At 43.7% G+C, this 26,950-nt stretch overlaps 1 protein-coding gene across 1 annotated transcript in view; it reads left to right on the top strand.

Annotated features, from left to right (window-relative positions):
* Nucleotides 1-14,856: 14,856 nt before the first annotated feature.
* LOC126297378 (autophagy protein 5) overlaps nt 14,857-26,950 on the top strand; it is a 113,746-nt gene continuing 101,652 nt past the window's right edge. Inside the window, exon 1 of the mRNA XM_049988104.1 lies at nt 14,857-15,362. Coding sequence (XP_049844061.1) covers nt 15,207-15,362 — 156 coding nt within the window. The 5' untranslated portion in view covers nt 14,857-15,206. The remainder of the gene's footprint in view (nt 15,363-26,950) is intronic.

Genomic DNA, 26,950 nt, shown 5'->3' with positions numbered 1-26,950 from the left:
ACAAAATTAATCACTCAAATACGTGTACTGTAGCGCTAAACTGTGCGTCTTGTTGTAAGATAATCTCTATGGAAGTGTCGTAGTTATCGTCCTCCGAAAGCTAAGTTCTGCAGAAGTCAATGTACTTACCTCATGATAAACAAAAGTGAAATGCTTTGCGTATAGATATCGTAGTTGTAACGTGCCTCACCGTGATCAAGAAAGTACTATAATGTAACGTATTGTTGTGCTATAGAAAAGGCTGTCTTATTGTAGCTATACCACAAAGTTACTACTAAAACATGTTTTACTTTCCAGGAGAATTCAGAAAAATTGTGCAGAAATAAAACATATACACCGCAAAAGCACAATGTAAATTGTGTCACACATTAGTAGCGTCGTGATATAATCGTGTAGCTATCAAAGAAACCAAATGCTAAGTCATCTTTAATCTCACAGAAAGTACTTCAAATAAAGAATGTCTTTTCAACTAAACCAAAATGTTGCATTAAAACCTAATTAACAGTATATGTTCTAAGTATGTAAGCCTTATAGTCGTTAGTAATCGTGCAACTATCGAGCAAGAATGTACACAGACAGTAACACTGTGTCCTCTGTTCACTATCACAATGCAGTGGTAATTACTGTATGTTCCGTAGGTTCTAGACTGAATAGTTAACTTCAAAACATTGTTGCATGTTAACAGTTTCTCAGTGTGACAAAGCATACCAGAAATGTGTAGTGAAATGTTTTATGGCAAAGACAAAGTTAAAATGCAGATTATCTTTCAATAACGGTTTTACATGTGAAATGTGGTGTAAACCTTTACTCTTCCTACTATGCAAAGCTCGAGCTTCAACGGGATTATCATGTCGTATACGTCGGTAAAGAATGCTAAATTTTTCTCAAGGCTAGCGTCTTACGTTATTTTTCTCGGAGCCAGCGGGCGCACGTGCCTGCCTGCGGTGCGAGTCATTGTCTGTCTCTTTGTTGTCGCACGTCGTTATTGGGATTAGGAGACCTAACTTCTACAAATTCACCTTGTCGAGAACACCCCGCCCTGTTTGAATCCCGCCAGTTCTGATGGAATTCAGGTCTGTCGTTTTGTCGGTAGTTTCTGTAATTTCTTTCTTGTCGGTTACGTGGTGGAGAATTTCTCTCTGAATCGTAACTGCGAGCTGGACAGTTGCGTCTAAAGTTATTCTGTCTCCCGTGATAATAATTATTTTGGTTTCCATATTGTCTGTTTTTCAGATTGTCTCTGTGATAGTCATTACCGCGGAGAGGTGATCTTTCTCTGTAATTATTACTACTCTGCCAACGGTTGTCATACGGGTGGTGTCTGTTTTGGTCACGATTTGTGTTGTGAGAATAGCCTTGTCGTGTCCAGTTATTATTTCTTTCATCGCGGAATTGCGACGGATGTGACCTGTAATTGTTGTGTTCCTGTTTTCGTGTTCCGCGATTGTCAGTGTCAATTTCCAGTTCTTGTAACAGTCCCTGAAAAGCTTCAATGTCGTCTTTGCATCGTCCTGCTAAAATAATCTGTCGTAAATGTTCAGGTAATTTGATTAAGCAAATGCGGATGAGTTCTGAGGGGCTGTATGGGTTTGAAAGATACTGATTCTTATGTAACATGTCTTCAAAATACTTGACAAGACTGGAAAATTCGGATTGTTCGAAATGTTTCATCATTATGATGCTATGTTTTACTCGGTCTTGTGTAGCTTGAGACCAATATGCTGAGAGGAAGGCATGATAAAATTCTCCTTCACTATGACAATCGTGAATGACCGATCGCATTCTTACAGCTGGTTCATTCTCCAAGTAGCCACACATAAATTCTAATCTGTGCTCTAATGACCAGTTGGGAGGAAAACAATGAGAGAATTGATGGAGCCACGCTTGTGGATGAATGTCGTTGCCAGAATTCTTAAATGTTTTGAATTTACGTGCAGTAATGAACAGCTTATAGTCAAAATCATCGTGTCGGCGGGTAGCATATCGTTCATTGTTACGTCGTGTCGGCAGTTCCATCTCAAAATTCGGTGCACTTTGCCAATTTCTTTCACAATTTCCGAAATGCCCTGTGTTATTATTTTGTGGCTTTTCCGTATTTCTAAGTCCCTCTTCCCGTGTTGGAGTGCGAGTGTCCTCTGAAATACGTAATTCTTGTATTACCTGTATCAGCTGATCTTGCACTTCCCGGATTTCTCTTTGGTGTTGTGTATTAATTTGATTCTGATTTTGTTTGAATTTCCTAATTTGTTCACACTCTTCTGTATCATTCATATCATCATCTACCTTTGTAGATAAGTTAGTGAACTGATATGAAAGTTCGGCTACTTTCTCCGATAGTGAACACATTTCCTCAGTGTGTTTTTCTGAACCAAGTTTCAGAGTGTCCATTTGTATTGAAATCGAATCTACTGTGACCTTTAAGTTTTCCTGAGTTCTTGCAAGTTGCGTAACCGAATCGGTGGATGCAACTGAGTCCATTTTAGCTTGCAAGGTGTCGTGATTTTCACGAACAATAGTTTGCAGTTCTTTTATGGCTGCTTCATGATTCTGTAATGCGTTTTCATAGGTTGAAAATGCTCACAAATTTGTGTTTTTACATAATTACAGATTTTTTGACATTTCGATTCAATGTTATGTAACTCAGTAGTTAAATCTTCACGTGTTTGTTCAAGTGTGGTGTCTAACTTCCGAAGATTTTGTTCCATTGTGTCTAACTTTTGAAGCTTTTGTCCCATTTGTTGCATTAATTGTAATAACAATGCACTGGTGTCTGAAACATGTAAATTAGTGCTATTCGGCAATGCATTTGCACCGGCAATATTTGCAGTTTGAAAAACTGAAAATGTGTCTTGACTTATTTCAGAAAACGGTGAGGACGCAAAACCTGAATCTACAGTATTTGCAGTACTGTGTCCTGTCATTTCGGAATCCTGAGGCGAGCTGTTGTTTCACTGCCTACACCATTATTTGCAACCCACTCCATTTCCCTATGCACAATTACCAAATTACTACTTTGAACATTAGTTAATTCATTAATGGTGGCGCTAACACACTGCTTTCGTCTTCACTGTCATTTCTCAGTTTACTTTGGAGCCTAGTATTACGTTTTTCACACGCCATTATGGTCACAATATTTCACACGACAACACAAAAAAGCACAATTTGAAAAGCAAAAATAAGAGAACACATTAACATATCACTGAAAATAATATCTAGTTAATTGCAAGCACAACTGCGAAATACTTTGTGCAAAACTACATGCATGCCACAACTATTTTGCTGTACAACAATGAAAGACTGCAACTACAAATGAAATTCTCTCTATGATTACGCGCCAGCAATAAACAAAAGCTACACTAATTACACAACGCAATCTGACTTTCAGTAATCTGTACAAAGGAATGGCCCTGACTAACATTAACCTACACGTTTCACAATTCACTTACCTCACAAAAATCTTCGTTACTCAAACTACTGCAATACAGCGAGCGCCACTACTGCCAGCTAAATAAAAGATTCAAACTACATAAGGCCCTAGCTACTGATAGGCATAGCTAGCAAATGAAAGATTTTAATAGAGAACAAACAATGTATTTACCTTTATAGTCATGATATATATATCAGTTCATGACACCAATTCTTACAAATTTCAAAACTCCGCCATCTCTCTCCCCACGTCCACCACTGCTGGCGGCTCACCTCAAACTGCGCAACGCTACGCGCTGTTACCATCCAGCTGCCGCTGCCCAACACTACAATGGCAGACAACAATGCAAACCAGCCACAGACTGCACACGGCACAGCCAGTGATTTTTCATACAGAGCGCTACGTGGCGTTACCAATAAAAAAACGTAAACAGCCTACTTACAGCAGGTTCGAATCCTGCCTCAGGCATGGATGTGTGTGATGTCCCTAGGTTAGATAGGTTTAAGTAGTTCTAAGCTGTAGGGGACTAATGATCTCAGAAGTTAAGTCCCATATGCTCAGAGCCATTTGAACCATTTGACTGAATATTCCTTGTTCACTATCGGTGGAAGGTATTCCTGGATGGGCTCCATAATTCTTCTGATAATGCAAAGGCAGCCTCTGCAAGAAAACATAAAGAACTGGCAGATACGAGTGTCCTGAAGTTTGCAATAACCCAAGCTGTCACAGAAAACTCCTTCATCACTCATCTGGCAATAGGTACCAATATCTGCAAGTAGAAAGTTATAGTCTCCAACAGCTATACCTAGTAGTATTATACTGAAACAACTTTTATAATTAAAAAAACTCGCTACGGTCGCAGGTTCGAATCCTGCCTCGGGCATGGATGTGTGTGATGTCCTTAGGTTAGTTAGGTTTAATTAGTTCTAAGTTCTAGGCGACTGAACCATAAATGTCTATGCATACATCTATTTCAGCACAAAGGAATATACAAGTGTACAGTGTACAAGGTACAAAGGCTGACTGGATCATTAACATGGTGGCTTGTCTGAGCAGCTACAGTTCAAAGATCATGCTTTACGTGGTCGACGATGTGACCTATAGACGCCACACAGCCCAGCCCCCCCCCCCCCCCCCCGCCCCCATCTCCCGCTGTACGGAGTACGGCCTGTGAGGCCTGAGAGGAGGTCGTGTGGGGTGAGTAGTTAGAGGCGGCAAGCGCGTCACTGGAAGCTCCATCTGAGCCAGGGCGCAATGACAGACTGCACGTCCACATCGTCATCAGACAGCCAGCAGGGGCGAACGGTGCATACGCCGGCCCGGGAGTACAGGTGTGGGGAGGGGTGCGGCATGCGAGAGTGCCTGCCACTAATGCAGATCAAGCCGTCCGAGGAGATGAATGCACTAACTCTTGATGGATCGCACACTCGGGGAGGGACAGACTGTGCACTATCTTGACATCTAGTTCCTCGTTGAGCGTCGAGTCTGCAGTGTCTGTAACGTGCACAAGCACACAGTCATCAAAAGCGACAATCGACACATCGTCGACGCAGTTAGGTGTTATATTGCAGCGCAAGTTGAAAGTTGGGGAGCAAGTCTCTCCAGTAGATGAAACTTCATCAAAACCTGCACATGGGGTTGATGACGACATGCTTGAGAAACTCGCAAACTGCGGTGACAAATCATCCCCCTACCGTGGGATGAGCTAATTCATCATTGGGCTTGGCTGTGTAGCGAAATGGTCTACGGGCGATCTTTAACCAAAATGTCAAACGTCGTCACGCCCCCTCGGAATACTTCAAAGGGGCCGAGATATGGGGATTGCAGGGGTAGTCTGACGGAATCGTTGCTGAGCATAACGTGAGAGCATGTGTTGAGTGTGGTTGACACATAAGTATCCAGTGGGGAATGACTGACAGACGGGTACAGCCGTGCGTGTCTAAAGTGGGTGCGCATTCTAATAATAAAGTCTGGGGAGGTGGGGAAATCCTCAGGTGCTTGAGGCAGTATAAGTTCCCCTGGTAGAACCGGCTTGTCACCGAAAACGAATTCGGAGATGGTTCCCTGTAAGTCAGGTTTAAGGGTCAAACGGAGACTGAGTAACACCTAGGGAAGTGCCTCAGACCAGAGGCAGTCATGGTACCTGAGTGCTGTTTAAGGGTGCGGTGCCATCATTCGACTAAACCGTTGCTTTGTGGGTGGTAGACTGTTGTATGAATTTTTTTAATTCTCCAAAAGTTACACAGAATCGTGAAAAGTGCAGACTCGAACTGTCGACCCTGGTCGGTGGTGATGGTGGACGGGCAAATGAACCTAGCAGTTCATGATGAGATGAATCAAAATGGTTCAAATGGCTCTGAGCACCATGAGACTTAACTTCTGAGGTCATCAGTCCCCTAGAACTTAGAACTATGTAAACCTAACTAACCTAAGGACATCACACACATCCATGCCTGAGGCAGGATTCGAACCTGCGACCGTAGCGGTTGCTCGGTTCTAGACTGAAGCGCCTAGAACTGCTCAGCCACCCCAGCTGGCTGAGATGAATCCCTTGGCCACGGTTTCTGCTGTGATGTTGGGTAAAGAAACAGCTTCCACCCATCGAGACATGCGGTCGATTGTGGAGAGGATATATCTGTGGCCTTGTAATGGTGGCAGAGGGCTGATAAGGTCGATATGTACATGAAGAAAACGTCCTTGTGGAATGTCAAACTTGCCAAGGTGGGGAGAGGTGTGGCATCCGATTTTGTTGCGTTGGCAGGAAATGCAGCTGCGTGCCCAGGTTTGACAGTCCTGCTTAACATATTTCCAAACAAAACGCTCAGTGATGAGGCATGTGGTGGCGCGGACGCCAGGGTGGGTAAGGTTATGCAAGGCATCGAAGGCTTGTCGGCGCAACTTGGGAGGGAGCAACGACCGCAGAATGCCGGTAGAAGAGTCGCAGCACACCTCGTCCGTAACGCTGGGGAACTTGGCTTTGGTAAACACAAGCGATGTCTGGCGATCCGTGAGGAGAGGTTGAGATTCCTCGTCAGAGGCCTGGAGAGCGGCGAGATCGGATAAATCGACAATGCGTGAGGCAGTACTGATCTGTGAAAAGAAATCAGCGGGAATGTTTTCTGTGCGTTTCATGTAGCGTACGTCAGTAGTAAATTGAGAAACCAGGTCGAAGTGGCGGAAACGCCGAGGGGGAGGGTCCTTGGGAGGGTTGCAGAAGGCGTCCGCCAGTGGTTTGTGGTCGGTAAAGATGAATAAAGAACGGCTCTCGATGCCAGGGCGAAAGTGTTTGAAGGCTTCATAGACCGTCAGAAGTTCTCTATCAAAAGTGTAATATTTCTTCTGTGCTGTAGACAGTTTTTTAGAAAAGAAATGAAGGGATGTCACCTTTGCGTTGCTGTAATACTGCCCTGACCGCGATATCGCTGGCGTTTGTAGTGATGAACAACTCGGCAGACGGAGCGGAGTGGGCGAGTACGATGGTGTGAGCTAACTGTGTCTTTAGAGCCCTGAGGGCATCTAGTATAGGTTCAGTCCAACGGACTGGCTTAAGGCCCGAAGTCTGTTTGCCGGACAGCAAGTCCGTCAGAGGAGCCTGCACGGCGGTGGCAGAAGGTAGATGTCGGCGATAGTAATTTATAATGCCCAGGAAACGTCGGAGTTCTTTGTACGTAGCTGGGGGTGGTGATGACGTGATAGACTGAATGCAGGATTTGGGAGGCTGTATTCCGTCTGCGGAGACGGTGTAACCCAAAAATGTCACAGAAGTCTGGCACAATTGGAATTTATCATTGTTGACCTCGACACCATTGAAGTTCAAGGTCTGGAGGACTTGGGATAAGTGATTTTTGTGGTACTCAGTCGGCTTGCTGAAAATGAGGATGCCATCCAGGTATGCAAAGCAGAACTCGAACTGTGAGTGAGTCAATGAAATGTTGCCACGTCTGTGCTGCATTCTTTAAACCGAATGGCATGAAACTGTATTGGAACAAACCGAGCAGCGTGATGATAGCAATCTTTGGAATGTCTTCTAGCGCTACAGGAATCTGGTGATAGGCACGTTTACAGTCAATCACACTGAAGAATGTGGCACACGATAACATATGGGTGAAATCGTTTATGTTCAGCACTGGGTAATTGTACATGATGGTACGAGCGTTTAAGCGTCTGTAATCACCACAAATTCGAAAAGAACCGTCATGTTTGGTGATGAGGTGAATCAGTAAAGACCAATTGCTGTCTGATGGCTGTAGAATGCCTGCCTCCAGAAGTTCGTTAATTTGCTGCTGGGTCTCGCAACTTAATGGTGTTGAGGCGTCTAACCTTGTGCCTAATAGGAGGGCCGGCAGTGGTAATTATCTTCTGTGTCATTTCGTCAGTGACGGAAGAGACTGAGAACTGCACACGAGGCTGAGTAATATCCTGATGTGAAGTTTTGGGATGAGAGGGCCGCGATGAGGCATAGCCGTTAGTGCGAGTGAGAAATGGCAACACGAAAGTCACATGCCTATTACGTGAGTGCGGCATGCGCTTGTTTGGAGAGGTTGGCTGCGCATGCAGCAAGGAGCGAATCGGGGCGTGCAGCGACTGTCTGTTGTTAGCTTTGCCTTGAATAACCGGTGTGCACGAGAGAGGCATTGGCGTCGCATGGGGAACGGCGAAGGCCGCCGAATCAAGTGGTTGGCGCGTGAGAGAGGGGAATGTTTACCAACATGTGTGGCGGCTGCCCGTGCAGTGGGCGTGTTCACATTGTGCACACGACTGTCATTAGAAGCACTGTTTGAACACATGGCACTGCACGTAGTGGGCGTGTGGTGGATGCAGAGATCACTGAACGTAAATTGTCACATGCAATGAATGTTTTTGAACTAACCCGATGAGTGTTCGTGCTGGTGTCTGATGATGAAGGTCGATCAGGTAAAGTTGCAACATCGAGGTTAAAAAAAAATGTTCAAATGTGTGTGAAATCTTATGGGACTTAACTACTAAGGTCATCAGTCCCTAAGCTTACACACTATTTAGCCTAAATTATCCTAAGGACAAACACACACACTCATGGCCGAGGCACGACTTGAACCTCCACCGGGACCAGCCACACAGACAGTGAGGTATGAGCCGCGGTGACCTCGTCGAAAGTGTGTGCAATGCTTTGTTTCAACTCGTCATTTTGCCGATGTAGTTGCGCTGCTGCATCATACTCTGACAGAAGATTAGTGATGCAGGTAACAATTTTGTCCGTAAGGGTGTAGCACTCGCAAACCAAATCACATGTTGCTACTGAAACAGAAAGACGAGCATAAGTGCCTGTGCACGGTATCTGAGTGTCAGAAGGGTGATGTAGCACTGAACCTTGGACTATATTCGGGGAGAGTTTGTAATGGGTCAATAAATCCATACCGAGAAATGGTTCGTCAACGTAAAAAGTCCACAGGAAACGTAGAGAAGGAGACAGATGCACCCTAACTTTAGCAGAGCCGATAGTTTGTAATGTTGATTTGTTGACAGCGCGTAGAAGCGACTTCGTCGGTGAAAAAACGGGAGGAGCCAACGATGTAGGTACGATGGATATGTCAGCGCCTGTGTCGACTAAGAAAACAATCGCCGATGAAATGTAGGTCACGTATAAACGACCACTCGCCCAAGAGGACGAGTAGACAGAGTGCAATGTTTGAGGATGCCTATGAAGGACTCGGCGTCTTTTAGATCCTGCGTTTGGCGTTTGGGTGCTGGTAAGGTAATCTGCACTTCTTGGCCTCACATCCGAAAATCTTGTGGTACCAACAGTACGGATGAGCCAGATGTGGCGGTGGCAGTGATTGTGACAGTGGAGGAGGTTTGTCCCCACTGATCTGTTCCAGAATGTAAACCGGGATGTAAGGTGTGTATACGAATCTTGAGTGCTTGGAAAGAGGAGAGAGCCAACGAGTACTGCCCGGTGGTGTAGATGGCATGGAGGCGGAACTAGCCCTGCCTCTGCCCGCAGACGACCGGTAAACAGTGGGCGTAGTGCCAACCAGCGGTGTGAGGTTGTTGTTGCAGTTGCTTTTGTTGCAGTAGTGCATACAGCTGATCTGCAATGCGAAGGCGAGAGCCGATAGACTCGAAGGAGTGCGGAAGCAGGTGTATCTGCAGGTTGGTAGGTAACTTGGCAGACCATACCGCTCACAGGGTAACTTCTGGCATCGTGTGTTCACTCACAAGTAGCCGAAGGCAGCACCAGACTTGTGACGGAGTGTGGTCCGCCAGGTGTTCCTCGTACAGGATCTTGATTATTAATTCCTGTGGCGAGCAGGCGAGTCAGTCCAACATTATCTTCTTGGCGAACTCGGATTTTGGTGGCGGCAGTGGCGAAAGGAGGAGGTCACAAATTAAATCTGAGTGATCACGGAGGTGCATGATGAGACAAAGAAATTTAGAGTTGTCATTGGTCACCTCATGTAACTCAAAAAGGTGCTCCACAAGTGCGAACCATGAAACGGGGTTGTCCTCTTATAAAGGAGGTGGCTTCATGGCTGGTGGGGGGGGGGGGGGGGCGAGGGTGGCTTCGGCGTATCTTGGAAGATCTGCTGTCCCGTGGTAGGATAGGCTGCCCTGTAACCTGCCACTACTGGCGTGGGTGTGTTACTGGCAAACACATCCTGAAGCAATGGTCTGTTGCAATGTCCCTGACGAGTCACAGTAGCACGACACAGCAGACATGGTCGGTATCGTGGGAACGATTGGATGAGTGGGGCGTGAGGTACGACCGTAAACTGGACCGGAGGTTAAAGGTACAGTACATAAATTGTCCATCTTGGAAATGACAGGGAACGCTGGCGCGGCAGGTGCAGACGGTACTGCGGAAGGAGGGAGCGGCTTTATGGTCGGAATCGGGTTCCCCCGTGAGTGAGTGAGGGAGGGGGTGGGGGTTGTACTTGGTGTGGCAACAGCGAAAGTTTTCTGTGCACATCGGAAACACACCCCGTGTGGCAGCACCATAAATCACTGGTGAAACCTGCTGAAGGTCACATTGTCATGGTACAACGTTCCTGAATGGTGAAACACCGTGAGGTGTTCTCGAACCAACGTGGCCGAGAAACTGGGCGACAGATCTGGTGGTTGAGCCTGGCGAATTTGATATATAAAAATGTCCGTTATTAAGTTGTAAGGAAGGCAAAACTGGCATAGCTTGATAGTAAATGGCACAAATGGCTCTGAGCACTATGCGACTTAACTTCTGAGGTCATCAGTCGCCTTGGACATAGAACTAATTAAACCTAACTGACCTCAGGAAATCACACACATCCATGCCCGAGGAAGAATTCGAACCTGCGACCGTAGCGGTCGCTCGGTTCCAGACGGTAGCGCCTAGAACTGCACGGCCACTCCGGCTGGCGCTTGATAGCAGCTGACAGCGTGTGCATTTTGCACGAATGGCGGCGTTGCACATGGCACTACTGTAACCGACGTTGCGGCGCATAGAGGATCAAAGCAAATGTGCGAATTGGGTCCCTTTGAACACTAGACGAGTGATCGATCGTTACACGATTCTAGAAATCGTACACTTCATCTTTCACATGGTGGTGTGCACAGTACGGCGACATGAAACCTGAGTCCATTGCTTGAGGTAACGGCTTAACACTCGGCCGTTGTAGAGCTGCAAAGTTTGACTTAACTTCGTTGGAGATCGCGAATCACTGTCCGTTAGCGGCGAAACAACCGTTGGCAGGGGATTGGAGTGGCCTGGTAGTAGTAGCTGAGCCTCCAAACCCTCGTATAAAACGTTGGGTGAGGCAGCCATGACGTCTAACGTAAAACCTGTTAATTCCACACAGCCGGAGTGCAACAAACTGTTCCCATAAATATCTATAAATACATATAATTCAGCACAAAGAAATATAGACGTATCTGTACTGTGAAAGTACACCATTCACTGTACAAGGTATAAAGGCTGACTGGAACATTACCATGGCGGCTTGTGAGAGCAGTTAGAGTTCAAAGATCATGCTTTACGTAGTCGAGGTGACCAATCGACACCTCACCATCAGAACCAAATGAGCTCTTATTTTTGAGAGAATGTATGATTTTCTAAATTTAAGGAGAAGTTGTTGGTACGTTTATATAATTAAATTTTATGAGACTAACTTTTGCAAAATACTACTGTGATTTTTCTCTTGAACTGCTTGTCCCTAAGCTTCCTACTATGTTTAAGAAATGACTATTAAATATATTTATACCTGTGACTCATCATTTACAGTCCTCCCGTTTAGTTCAGTAGTGATATTACCCTGTTGTGTTGCTGGTTGTTCTGTTTCTCGTTTCACCTCATTCCATATAGCCTTAAGTCTGTTGTTGGAATTACTGATTTCTGACATTATATGCATGTTGCCTTATGTTTTAATAACTTTCTTGGTAATCTTGAGTGGCTTTTGTGCTGTACAACTGTTACAGGATCCCTACTCGTTCTTGCAAAAAATACATTTCCCTTTTCCTTTCACAGTATACTGTAATCCCTCTAGTGATACATGGTTTTCTTCATAGCTGTTTAGTGTTTGTTCTGATAAGCTTATATGGAAGCTCTTTTTGCTGTTAGCTTATGTTTCATCATAAATTTCATTCTGGGTCACCTACTGTAAACTATTCCTAAAAACATCTGTAGTGGAGTCAGTAATTATTCTAACTGATTTCCACTGAGTAGTATCCATACTGTAATACACAGGGTTATTTATCCTTCTTCTTAGGCTTTTCAAACCGAATCGTATTTTTGGTTCCTGAACGTTGTTTTAATAGTGGGCACCGCTGTAGCATAGTCATTCAACGCCTCATGTACTGTTTTGCAAACTTCATGCACTATCAGTGACATCACATGAGTGGATAGTTAAAAAGGAAAGGCAGACTTCTCAAACTTAGTGGCGTTTTCGGTTATTAACTGTAGTTTGAAAAGTGGACATTACCTCAAAATAATCGTTCAAGGCCACACTTAACTACTTTGCAAACTTCACACACTATCACTTGAGTGGATCTTTCAAAAAAGAGATGTAGGCTTTTGAACTGTCCCCCTTAGCACGAAATGGAAGCGTAACTGCCAAGCGAACTTTATTCATGTATAGCTTCCCTCTAAGACTTATCTTTCTTTTCCTGGAGTTCACTCATTTGAAGAAGCAGCTCAAAATCAGTTGTTGACATATGAGAAAAGTTATCAAATCGTTCTGAGATTTCATACATGAACTGGCCTAATAATAATTGGCGTCTGTCATACCTACAAGAATAAGTATAAATAAAATCAGGTTGGAGAAATTTTAATACGGTAACTGAAAATTTATAGCATTTTTAAAACTTACTGATTTCGAAATGTATGAAGTGATGTAGCCTACCATCTTCTTTTACGTGTTTTCCTATCTTTCTTTGGCAATGACAAAATATAATTGTTCACACTCAAAACCGCAAATGCACCCTCAACAGTCTGTGTGTTAGCCATGTTTAAGGTGGCTGTAAACTAATTCAACTGCATGTTGTCTCCAAGGTGTGATCATTCTCGCATAAATATTGGCCAGCGTTAGTGCCAACATTGGAACTAACGTGTGGACGAAAGGTAAGAAATGCACAAGGGTGGAGCGGAGCAAGTTCCAGGAAGTGAAAGCACTGGTAGCTTCAGGAAATAGGGTGCTTTTGTGGTCAAATCCAGCAGGATCTGCAGCAGCCATCGAATAGCTGAGTGGTGACAGGAAAAGAATCTCGCTAAGCAGAGCTAGAATAATCTGTGCACAACAGTATTGAAAACAAGACATGTGAAATAAAAAGAGTGTGCACTATTAATGGCACTAATGATGAGTACTGTTATAACAATAATGTGATAATAAATTGTTAAATAAAAATGGAAGTAATATTAAGCTAGTAAAACAACTGACAAAGTAAATTAGAAACAATGGAAAAGCAAGACTTAGTGATGAATCGAAACACAACAATTAATACTTTAGTTAACTTATGGCTAACTATAGTCTACAATAAAAATATAAACACAAAAAATGGAAGGGGCAAGCCTTAATATGTTCTTAACTCCTAAACCACAGGCTTCCCAATTCATTTGCATTGCAAACTGATCTTTTTCCATTTTTGGTCTTCACCATTATGCTGCCATCATTTGCCCATAGTTTTTGTAGCCCAAATCTCGAAAGCGCGTTATTCCAAATGTTAAATCTTTCATAGGTGAGATCCTCTCGTATTGTCAGCGTTTCTTCCTAGTTCTGAAGATTTCAGACTTTTCCTGTACGACACTTAACTTCATTATTATCGGTCTAGGTTTCGTATATCCTGAAGTCCTACGTCCTGCTCTGTGAGTTCTGTCACCGTGATTCAGTGTCACCTGCAGGCCTAGTTTCTCGTGGGCAAGATCCATACTTAATTCGTCTGTGTTCTCATCTACTGTTCCCTGGAATACCTAACAGCCTGTGATAATTGCGTCTCTCGTACTGATCAAGCTCATCATACTTCTCGACCGGTTTCTGTCCGAGTAATTGAGCTCTTTCTTCAGTTTCTTGTAATGATTTTTTTCAGAGCACGAACGTATTCGTCTCCTGTTGAATATAGCCCTGTATTGTTCGAATTCAGCATTGGTAATGTGCTGCTTGATATAGTCACGTCGATTAAATATCTAGGCGTAACGTTACAAAGCGATTTGAAATGAAACGAGCACGTAAGATTGTTAGAAGGGAAGGAGAATGTTTGACTTCGATTTATTGGGAGAATTTTAGGAAAGTGTGGCTCATCTATGAAGGAGACAGCTTATATAGAACACAAGCGCAACCCATTCTTGACTACTGCTCTTTGGGATCCCCACAAAATTAGAATAAGGGAAGACATCGAAACAATTCAGATGCGAGTCGCTAGGTTGGTTACCGATATGTTCAATCAGTACTCGAGTATTACAGAGATACTTCGTGAAATCAAATGGGAATATCTGGAGGGAAGATGATATTCCTTTCGCGATACACTGTTGAGAAAATTTACCGAACCGGCATCTGAAGCTGACTGCAGAAAGATCCTGCTACCGTCAACGTAGTCCTGAGTAAGGACTGCTAAGATAAGAGAAATTAGGGCACGTACGGAGGCATTTAGATAGTCATATTTTCCTCCATTATTTGCGGCGTACCGCGAAAGGAATTGACTAATAGTGCTACAAGATTCCCTCCGCCCTGCATCACACAGGGGCTTGCGGAATATGTATGTAGATGTAGATGAAATAACGTGAATAACAACTGTTTTTGTCTCAATCAATAGAGGTGACTTTTTTGCTGTTAAAACAAAATTGTAGAACACGCATGGCGCATCGTACCTCTACGGTATGTTGACTGCTGATGTTAACAGATGTCCCCCCTCCGCCTACTGCTCCGCCCATTAGCACAAAGCAAATCAATATGTTTCCCATAAAAGATCCTTTCCATATAGTTTCTTTGACGGTTTGTGTGAATGCCGCCAATCGGTCGAAATGTTTTCACGTTTCGTTCCATTCCGTGACGTCTAGTGTTAATCAACTTTTGCATGTTTAGTCGGTGCATTAGAGAATGAACAGGAGTTTTAATTTTTAATGCAACTTACCTCTCTTATATTTCTCTTCTTCTCTAAGCCACTGAAAACATTGTCTGTTTTGATTCCATGAGTTCCCAACAGTCGTTCAAAGATCTTCCTTTCGGAAGCTGACGGCTGCGATATTGCATCTCTATGTTTATGTTACAGCTAGTCTGTTGTGCGTTACGGTTATGTTTAGTTGTAGATTAGTTAGTTGTGTGTAGCATTACTGTTGCAAATGGCGAATGATAGAGAAATACTGAGAGAGATTTGGAATGGGCGGATACCGACGTGTTTTCATTTAAATTCAGAAGAAGTGCATGACGTTCAGGTTCCTGATCCAGTGTACCTGATGATTCCTAGGTTAAGCTATTTCCCATTAGTGACAGATAAGGTGAGTTTCGACATATATTCTGAAAAACAAAAAACTCCTGAAACTGATTTGATTCTCGTTTTCTTATGTAAGATTTTATTTAAAGTACTGATCATGTACAGTTCAATTTTGTTGGAAGTTTTATATTAATACTGTGTAGCATTCATGTTCACACTATAGTGTCGGGAGATGGTTTTCTGCCCATACTTTTGAGTGAATATTTTTAACATTATCTGGATCGTAGTAGAAGCCAAAATGATTTGCAATGTAGCACTGTCAGTACATCTCGTATAGTACGATAAAGCGAGAGGGAGAGAGAGGACTGACTGATATATCGTTATCTGTACGCCTCTGGCCGCAGGAAAGAGTTACCGTCCACCTGTGTTATAGAGATAAAAATAAAATTTAGTTTTCAGGGCAGTTCAGTAGACCGCCCTGTCTCTATAGTCGTGACCGTGGCTTGAGTACACGTCTCAAACGTTTATTTCAATCTTACATTGTGTGCATATTGCGGCAAAAAGGCTTGTCAGCTGGGGAAAGTGGCTGTGGAATGGGCATACAACACAGCGATAACATTCGAACCTTCATCTAATAAAACAAGGTACAAAACATTGAAAATATGCCCTTTCTGTTGTTATTAACACTTAATCCTGTCATCTAATGCTTGCTGTTTACAAATTATTATATGAAGCTAACTTGAGAAGAATATAATTTGTGCAGCTGTCCAATACCTCTTATTGATACCAAGATAAATGTTGTTCATAGGTTTTTGTTGCAATATGATGATGCACAAGCATAATAAACAAAATGGAATGGCCTAAGGTATATGCTGTCGTGAAATTGATTGTGTACGTGCAGGGACAATTAAGCTTGCTGTGTTTAGTTTTGAAAACCCTCCTCACGCACTGGATGATCTCAGGATGGCCGACATACCAAGGAAGACCCAAATGTTTTAAAATGCATGTGGGGGGGTGGGGGGTGGAAAGGAGAGGAACACAATATTATTACCCACCCGCATACGAGTTCACAGGTATGCAAAACAGACAACTTTCAAATAGGCTGCTTTTAGTTTGGTTATTGTTTTGATTTATTTAACGGTAAAGTTCTTTTTAATTTCTCAAGATTTAATATTTCATCCCTTACTCCAAATTGTCTAAATTTGCATGTTTGTAGGTGTGGAGGTTGTGCGAAACAATTTTTGAGCAGTTGATTTCATCCTGTAATGTAATGATGATTGGTGTGTAACATCACACATGTCCAGAAAGGACAGAACACTGACAATACTTCCCTTGCATCTGTATTGGTTTTTTGGGTGTAGTTTGTGCTGTCTCAGGCCGACCTGTCCCATAGTCTCAGAGGTCTTATTTAAGTTGAAAACTAACAGTTGGGACGTCAGTTGCTGAAGCCAATGAATGTGAATATGAAATCTTAGATGTGGTGACATACTGATATGTAGTATGCCTGAGGACTAAGTTAGTGGAAGGTGGCAATTTGGTTGTGAGGTGCTGAAGTGGTATCAAACACTTCGGCTAATCTGCTCAGTTTGCCGTAATAGATGACATGAATAGGAGGGAGTGAAGCAGATGTTCATGGGCTAAAGACCAAGATGTTACTCAAACGAGTAGTCCTGTAACACTTCCTGTTCATCATTTGCTCTGATGATCTCATAGGTTTCCTTAGTTAATGGTCCTGTGAAGCTAAAGTTATAATGTGCACAGTAGACGTTGGATGGAGCAATATTGCTTGTGTGTGCTATGTAAATACTTTATGTGCAATGACTCTAGACTCCTTTATAACAGACTTAGAGCAGACTTGTGGAAGTTAAATGTTTTTGCACAGTAATGCTCTTATTAATTGATAAATTGAATGCTTAAAATGTGTAGTTGTGAAGGATAGACGAGTTAATACTGACTGCCAGATTTATGAGTGATGTAATGATTTTGACAACATTTATTTTAAATGAAGAATGTGACAGGCTAACATTATGTCTTGCCTGAAGTCTAAAAAAATAAATTAAATTTGTGGTTTACTACTGGAAGTTTATAATTCCACAACATGGAAGTTGAGTACTTTTAGGTGTTGTATTTGTGTTTCAGACTGAGGAACAGATATTTGCCTAACTGGTGAATTTGAACTTTTATTCAGTGAAGAGATATTGCTGAAAAATGTGCTATGTAAATTGATGTTTGCTGTTGTAAATCTATGAAGAACAAAGAATTTTTAATCACCTCTGACAGCAGAGGTGGCCATAACTGAGTCACATGACAGCCAAAACGTTTTGAGTCTGATGCTCCTTCATTTGATTTCCCACTTCTTCAGGTTCAAGCCAAGGGAAGAGTCTTGCACTTCTTTTCATATTTTGTAATCATGCTCCAGTTGTGCCTGGCCCCAAGCATTTGTATTTTTTATTTTGCTCTGTGTATCCATCTCATCCTTTGTCTCCCCATGAGTCTTTCACAGTTTTGTGTGTCCCTAGTAATCTTTGGCTGTCATTTTTCATTCCAAGCTTTCCTTGGATTATTTTTATGGCCAATCCTACACTCTTGGACTGCTTTTACAGGCCCTCTAGCTCTGAATTGTGAAGAACTCTCCAATCCCTGAAATTAGCTTTCATAGTCCATGGATTTTTCTAAGAACCTTCCTCACAAAAGAGAGAAGGCACTTCAGTTTTCGCACTGTTATGCACAGTCTGAAATTTGTAAAGAAAAACAAAGAATGTTAATACCTTCTGAGCTCCTTTGATGCAGTCAGTGTGTTCAGTGGTGTTTTGAGAGTATAGAAGTGTCTATTACCTAACTGCAGTATGACTTCTATATCTTTCACATGGTATAGTTTATGTGGTTTTGAAATATTTGAATTCCTTGACCCACATATATTTGTTAACATCCACTTGTAACCTACTCTTGTCTTTTTGTCACAATGTGGAAGGCATTTATTTTCAGCCCAGATTTCATTGCTACTGTTTGTACAGTTTCCATAATATTTTCCAATTCTTTTGTGTGTGTGATACAAACATAATATTGTCTGCAAAAAATTAATGTGGAGGGTTTTTCCTTCAAATTGATGCCAATATAGTTTTGCTTTTAATTTCTCATATGATTTTTCTCAAGTGCTAGATGAAAACAGACTGCTGCTAGCCCTGTGTCCTGTCTCAAAGAAGGGGATACTGGCAGAAGTAAAGCTGTGAGTACCGGGCGTGAGTCGTGCTTCGGTAGCTCAGATGGTAGAGCACTTGCCCGCGAAAGGCAAAGGTCCCGAGTTCGAGTCTCGGTCGGGCACACAGTTTTAATCTGCCAGGAAGTTTCATATCAGCGCACACTCCGCTGCAGAGTGAAAATCTCATTCTAAAAGCTCTCCTGTTTCAATGATACTATGGCTGTATTGATGGAGACAACGTTTGTCTTCTGGATGAATTCCACAGATCCCTAATAAAATGAAGGTTACTGCAACAATGGCTGTGCTCATGTTGTTCTTTAGTCTTCATTTTCAATATTAGTTATCAGTAATACTTATTTTCTGTTCTCTAATTTCTTGCCTTATTCCTTTTAATTCATTATACTTTGTTCTAGATTTTCATTGTGATTTGTGGCTACTGTCTGTAATAGACCACCATGTCAAAGTGTACAGCTTACACATCAGTTGTACAATGTGTTAATGGCAAGTGCTCCACTTTCTGAAGTGTCATTTCTTTTTGTCTGTCTGTCCCCCCCCCCCCCCTCCTCCCAGCTTCAGATGTCCATGTTTAACATTTGTAAAAGAAAAAAAATCTGTTTCTCATATTGATCTTGTTTGAGGTGAAGAGTAATGTCTTGGCCTTAAGAGCTTTTAAGACTTGCCTGTTGTTACCGTGCTTCTGAGAGGGGCAAAATCTCTACATAGGCCAGATGATGATGGTCTGAAACTATACCAACTCTTTTGCCATGTCTGTTCTGTGTGTGAAACATTTTTTACATCTAGTGTGTCATGCATGGAATTGGCCCATTATTTATTATGTATTTTTGGGTATGTTTGGTCTCTCAGCAGAGCACTGCACATCATTGTGTGTGACCACCATCATAGTTTTTCCATTGCCTCCCCCAAATGGTGACATGTGTTTCAGACTTTAATTAATTAATTAATTTACTTGAACATATGTGGGGCTGTGTCGAACCCTTATTGCTGTCACTGAACTGCATTTGCATTGTTAAATTTGCAGCACTGTTGTAAATAGTTCTCTTATTTTGGAAACTTGTTTTGTCTGTTTACAGACAGCAGTAACAACTTTGCAGTTGTTGACATAGTTATAGACTGCACACTTAGTTTGGATTTAAAAAAAAATGGTGATGGGTGAGTGCAGTTTAATGGCACAATAGCACAGTATTCCCCATCAGATTTTTATGTTTTGCAGCTTTGTTTTCCTTTTGCTGTATTTGTTTTTATTGTAAGCGTGTTTTCGACACTTTTCTATGGGAGTTAATATTACAAACAGTTCCCAAAGAACTGTGTGTCGACGTTCTAATGTATAACAACTCACTATGGCTACATTGGCAAAAGTTCAGTGCCATTTATAGTTGGTGATGATCATCACGGCTATCCATTTGGTGCATTCCATTCAAATGTGAGTTCAAACATCATCTCCTCAGGTATTACAGAAGTGTTCAATTCCACCCATCTGCTTTGACCCATGACGTCATCAATGTGGCAGTTATGAGCATTCTCCAATATGACTCCTATGACGTCACTAGATAAACATGAAAATAAATATAAATACGACAGTAACATCTACCTCCAAAAATATAATCAAAGTTACGGGACAACTGCAGGAAATTGAAGTTCTAGGGGACAAGCTAAATATAAACATTAAAAGAATGTGTATCACCATCTCAAACAATGCAAAAAAAAAAAAAAAAAACACACAAAATTACTACATTCCGCTGCACCTACAAAAATCCACAGGAATCTGACACTTCCCTTGATCTATATAGCTCAACCGGAACTATTGATACCCCAAAACCAACACACAAAGCAATAAAAACTGGAATCGGACACTTGCCTGAACCTATATAGGTCAACCACAGATGACGATACCAGAATACACACACATAGCTACCATGACAAAAACTGGAATTGAGCATTTCTTTTGACTTGTATAGGTCAACCACAGCTGACGATACCAAAACACACACACACACCTACAACGACAAAAATTTGAATTTAACATTTGCCTTGACCTATATAGGTCAACCACAGTAGATGATACCAAAAAAACAAACACATATAAACTTTAAAAACATCACAACTTGTGAACAATAGACCCAAAAAAATTACTGGGTACTAGCAATAAATTCCAGTGTTGCACACTAGGTTAGCCAGCCCAATCTCTCTCTCTCTCTCTCTCTCTCTCTCTCTCTCTCTCTCTCTCTCTCACACACACACACACACACACACACACACACACACACACACACACACACAAACTCCCAAACCACCCACCACCAACCCCCTCCCCACTTCACCCCCACCCATTACAACTCAAAAACAGCTGCAATAGAAAAGGCCCTCTCCAACATAATCATAAAACACCCCCCACCCCAACCCACCCACCTAAACCCACAATGCCGCCCCCCCTTTCCCCCCCTCCGGCCCTCCCCCCACATACCAAACCCACTCAACAAACCACCATCGGCCTGTACATCTTACTCGCTGTCCTCAGAAAAACACGAAAAATGCAATAATGCCCAGGGACGCTCTTCTGCCAGCAAAGCTCATGTAAGTGAGATTGCAGGTTAGAAGAGTGCCTCTTCCCCCCTCCCTATGACTGATTTAACTGCCCCTCACCAAAAAAAACCCTGTATTGTATTAGTACATGCCCGTGTTGTAATTTTTAAACTCTAAACTACAGCTTACAACAACATAACCCATCTTCCCCAAACCCTTGTGTGACGAAAAAGAATCTGTAACTACAGTGGTCCTTTCCTCAGTATATTCTTCAATCAACACCACCAATTCCCTCTTAGTATACCCCTCCAAAACACTGAAAACACAATCAGCACACCCACCTCCGGAAGTAACAGGCCCACCACACCCATAAACCAACCGAAGACTTAATGCTCCCATACTTCCTCTTCCAAAACTGTGGCTGGTCTATCTTAACCACCTCACCCAACCCACCCAACTTACCGCTGTACTTCACATACTCAGAACACACCTCCTTACAAAACGAAAACCAATCTAAAGCCATCCGCTCACTCACTCCAATCTTATATGCACAAAAACTAATAGAGGATCTATCACAAAAATAGTAAGTAATCAGAACACTCTCTGTCATGGTGAACCTAGATTTCTCGAACCAGGTACTGTGTCTAACGGAACACCAAAGGTTGTCCTTCAGACACGGCCATATGTATCCGTCCCTGGTCTGAGATGTCGGAACTCTTGCCAACCTCATATTCTCTCGGCAGACGCTATACCTCACAACTTCTGCTATTAACCCAAACACCTGCATGGAATTTAATCATGTTCTCCCCCATCTCTGCCCGCAATATCGCGCTATTGAACTTGATTGTAATATCCATACCTAACAAGAGAAGCCACACAATAAATTATACATCTTACCACACCACAAACAGCAAACCAATAACACCTATCGAAAACACAAACAAACAAAATTAATTGATAACTCACTGAAAACAATTTCAAACCTTAAGTCGCAGACACTGCCAACAACTCCACTCTACCAACACCAAAGCTCAAATGAACCCAATCACACACACACACACACACACACACACACACACACACACAGGGGGTCCACAACTCTTTTTTGGATACGTGCATAGCGACTCTTTTCCTTACCACTTCTCTTCTTTCCTTTTCTTTGTTTCTCCCTTTCTCTTTTTTTCCTCCCTGTGCGTGTCTGAAGGCCGACCCATGCATTCCCACATGTAGCCGGTGATGGGGTAACGCGTTATTCGCTGCCCCCAGGTAGACAGGTAGGACACGTACATACCCCCTGGTAACGGCCAGGCCCAGGGAGGGGTGATCACCCGAGCTGATATCTTCCGAAAGTGTCGATTGGTCCCTCCGTCCGTTTCTTGGGAGGTGTGACCTGAGGTACAAAAAATCACACAAGGCGGGAGTGCCCTCAGGGAGAAGGAAGGAGCGCGCCATTGGAGATGCCGGTAATCATGGGAGATATTTCCGCAATGGTTTCCTCATCACCTACTATGTCTGCTCACAAGCGAAAGTTAAATGAGTCTCAGCCACGGACAATTCTTCCATCGTTGCCACAGCTCCTTGTTTCTCAGTCGGATGAAGGTAAAGACTTCTCCACAGTCGTCCCTTTCATGATTCAGAAAGGTGTCAAGGCCATTGCAGGTCCTGTAAAGTCTTGTTCCAGATTACAAAATGGCACCTTGTTGTTAGAAACAGTCAGTGCCCTCCAGGCACAAAAATTGCTGCATACTTAACTGCTACACACCTTCCCTGTCCAGGCGGAAGCACACCGCACTTTAAATTCATCACATGCGGTCGTTTATACACACTCACTCGACGGATTGTCCGACGAGGAAATTCAAACCTACCTGTCTGACCAGGGCGTAACGGCTGTTCATAGAGTCATGAAAAGGGTTGACAAGATCATCATTGCAACCCGTACTGGCTTCTTCACATTTGATAGAGTTCAACTTCAATCAAACATAAAAGCGGGCTATGAGATAATTTCCGTTCGCCCTTACATCCCAAACCCAACGCGTTGCTATCGGTGTCAGCAGTTCAATCGTACCAGCCAGTCATGTTCCAATCCAGCCAAATGTGTTACGTGTGGCAATGATGCCCATGAGGGTGCTTGTCCATCTTCATCCCCTCGTTGCATCAACTGCATGGATGACAACGCTGATTCCTGTAGAGATTTCCCCATTTTTAAAGGTGAACGACTCATTCAGGAAATCAGAGTGAAGGAAAAGGTGTCAAATTTTGCTGCTCGAAAGTTATTTGCCAGTCGAAAGCCCACTGTGCTTCACGCAGGTAAATACAGCACTGTCCATGCCTCTCCTCGGCCAACAAAGTGATCTCACCCTTAGTGCCACAGTCGTCAGATCGACCAGCGTAAAAATCGCCCATTCAACCTCCACGTGCTCACTCTATGGCTCACCCTTCATCGGGTTCTGCTAAATCCCGAGCCCCAAAATGAGACACCCAGACTTCCATAAAAGAGCCTACTCTTGAAGATTTTTTACGTACCCTGACGTAAAACCATCGATTCCTCCTTCATCTCAATGTCCTGTTTTTAAGAAGGCTAATAAGAAACCTAGTTCCTCTCCTTCTCCGCCACGGTGTGTCTCATCTATAGCGCCGCCTGGCGGTAACCACCCTCAGTCGTCTTCTGTGTCGCTGAGGCGCACTGCCGGTGGCTGATCAACCAGCCGATTGGCAGGAGCTGCTCCCAAACAACCTATGGATCAGGATCTTCTACCTTCGGCTGAATGTTGTTCCACACTGTCATCACCGGCTCTGAGCAGTCGCTGAGTTGAGGGCAACCTTGGTCACATTCTTCCCTTTTCTGTCCACCCCATGTCCATTATCCATTGGAATATCTGCGGCATTTGAGCCAATCAGGATGAATTGTCGATACTCTTATGATCATACTCGCCGGTCATCTTCTGTCTTCGGGAAACAAAGCTGCGTTCCCACGATCACTTTGTTTTCCTCCATTTTCAGGCAGTCCGATTTGATCTCCACTCTGTTGAAGGCACTCCAGCACATGGAGGACGCATGATTCTTCTTCATGATACCCTCCATTATCACCCAATCCCCTTAAACACTTCCTTCCAAGCTGTCGCTGTCCGTCTTTCCCTTTCTGGATACACCTTCTTTCTTTGTACTGTATACATTCCATCGTCCACACCAATGGCACGAGCTGATCTCCATCTTCTTGGTCATCTTCCAACCCCCTATTTGCTGGTTGGGGACTTCAATGTCCACTGCCTTCTTTGGGGATCTCCGCGTCCTTGTCAGCGCGGCTCACTATTGATGGACGTCTTCCACCAAGTGGATCTTATTTGCCTCAACACTGGGGACCCTACATTTTTGTATGCCTCCAGGACAAATTTCTCTCATTTGGACCTTTCGGTCGGTACTGTTCCGCTAGCTCGGCACATCGAATGGTTCGCTGTCGCTGATACACACTCGAGTGACCACTTTCCAGGTGTCCTTAGGTTGCAGCCAGAACTGCCATATATGCGCCCGAGACGCTGGATGTTTGCCCAAGCTGATTGGACACTTTTTTCATCTCTAGCGACATTCGATGACCATCACGTTCCTAGCGTCAACGATGAGGTCACTCATATTACAGAAGTTATTCTTACAGCTGCGGAACGTACAATACCTCACACCTCCGATTTACCCCGACACCCCCCAGTTCCTTGGTGGAACGAGGCATGCCGTGACGCAACACGTGAATGGCGACATGCTCTTCGCATTTTCCAGCACCATCCTACTTTGGCCAACTGTATCCGCTATAAGCAGTTCAGTGCACGTTGCCGTCGTGTCATCCACTATAGCAAGAAGGCAAGCTGGGACTTCTTTACTAGCTCATTTAACACCTTCACTCCCTCCTCGGAAGTTTGGAGTCGAATTAGACAGTTATCTGGCTCGCCTCGTTTCACTGTCGTGCATGATACATTAGTGGGCCCTGTTGCTACTTCTAACTCATTGGGTCAACACTTTGCTGATATTTCGAGCTCTTCAAATTACCTGACAGCGTTTCTCCTGAAGAAACGTGCAGTGGAAGTGCAACCTCTTGCTTTCTCCTCTCAAAATCGCGAAAGCTATAATACTTTTTTCTCCATGCGCGAAGTCCAACACCCACTTTCTTCTTCTCGCTCTTCTGCCCCAAGACTGGATGGTATCCACATCCAAATGTTGCTGCATATGTCATAACATAAGACTGCGCCATCGTTGTTCCTGTTCTGAAACCTGGAAAGGACAAACATCTCCCCTCTAGCTATCGCCCCATTTCTATCATGAGTAGTGTATGTAAGGTTTTGGAGCATGTGGTGAATTGCTGTTTAGCCTGGTGGCTGGTGTCCCGAAGTCTTTTAACACCCGCGTTTCCGAAAGCATTGTTCTGCAGTTGACCATCTTGTTGGTCTCTCCACTTATATCATGAACAATTTTCTCAAGAAACTCCAAACAGTAGCAATATTTTTTTATCTGGAGAGAGCATACGGTACCTGTTGGAGGACAGGCATCCTCCGCACACTGTTCTCTTGGGGCTTTCGAGGTCGGCTGCCCCTTTTTCTTCGTGAATTTATGGCAGAGCACACATTTAAAGTGCGGGTGAACACTACTTTCTCCCAAGAAAACGGGGTACCCCAGGGCTCTGTGCTCAGTGCTGTTTGCCATTGCAATAAATCCAATTATGGATTGTCTCCTTCCTGATATCTCGGGCTCCCTCTTTGTGGACGATTTTGTTATCTACTACAGCTCTCAACAGACCAGCCTTCTTGAACGATGTCTTCAAGGATGTCTCGATCACGTCCACTCTTGGAGCATCGAAACCGGCTTCCGCATTTCTCCCAGTAAGACCGCTTGTGTTAATTTTTGGCGTTGTACAGAGTTTCTTCCGCCTTTTTTACATCTAGGACCTGTCAACCTTCCGTTCGCGGATGTCGCTAAATTCTTGGGTCTTATGTTTGACAGAAGACTGTGCTGGTCCTCCCATCTTTCCTGTCTTTCGGCTCGCTGTCTGCGAGCCCTCAGCACCCTCCGTGTCCTGAATGCTACTACCTGGGGAGCAGCTGCTCGGCCGTCTATTCTTCTGTGTCTCGACTCTGTCCACCACTGTGGATTACGTTTAGTGTCTGGAGCTTTTTACACCAGCCCTGTGGAAAGCCTTTATGCTGAGACAGCTGAACCTCCGCTGTCCAATTGGCGAGCTGTCCTTCTGAGTCGTTATGCTAGCCATCTGTCTTCCATGCCTGCTAATCCGGCCCATGACATTTTTTTCGACGGCTCCTTGGATTTAGGGTATGCAGGCCGCCCTTCCTCCCTACTACCACCGGGAGTCCGCGTTCGTCAACTGCTACATTCTCTTTCCTTCCACTTTCCTAAGACTTTCTTGACAACTTTGGGTACAGCACTGCCTTGGCTCCGGTCCTGGACCTACCTGCTCCATGACCTTTATCAGTTTCTCAAGGATGGTACCCCTTCTCTTGTTTATGGTCGGGCATTTGCTGCTATATGGACACAAATGAAGGATGCCACATTTATTTACACTGATGGCTCAGAAACATAGTTTGGTGTTGGGAGTTGCTATATTGTTGGCGACATCCCAGATTGATTTAGACTTCCCAACCAGTGTTCGGTTTTTACTGCGGAGCTTTACGCTATTCTCCAGGCTGTCAAATACATCCACCGCCATCAGTAGATACAGCATGTTATCTGTGCAGATTCGCTCAACTCTCTCCTCAGTCTCCAAGTTCTGTTCCCTGTCCACCCTCTCGTCCACCGGATTCAGGACTGTCTCCACTTGCTTCAATTGGGGGACATCTCTTTGGCGTTCCTCTGGATACCAGGACATTTTGGTATCTGTGTAAATGAGGCGGCTGATATAGGGGCCAAGGCTGGAG

Source organism: Schistocerca gregaria, chromosome X, assembly GCF_023897955.1.
Source record: "Schistocerca gregaria isolate iqSchGreg1 chromosome X, iqSchGreg1.2, whole genome shotgun sequence".
In the NCBI taxonomy this organism is placed as follows: Eukaryota; Metazoa; Arthropoda; class Insecta; order Orthoptera; family Acrididae; genus Schistocerca; species Schistocerca gregaria.
Note: the sequence above shows the minus strand (reverse complement) of the source record. Positions and strands in the feature narration are given on the sequence as shown.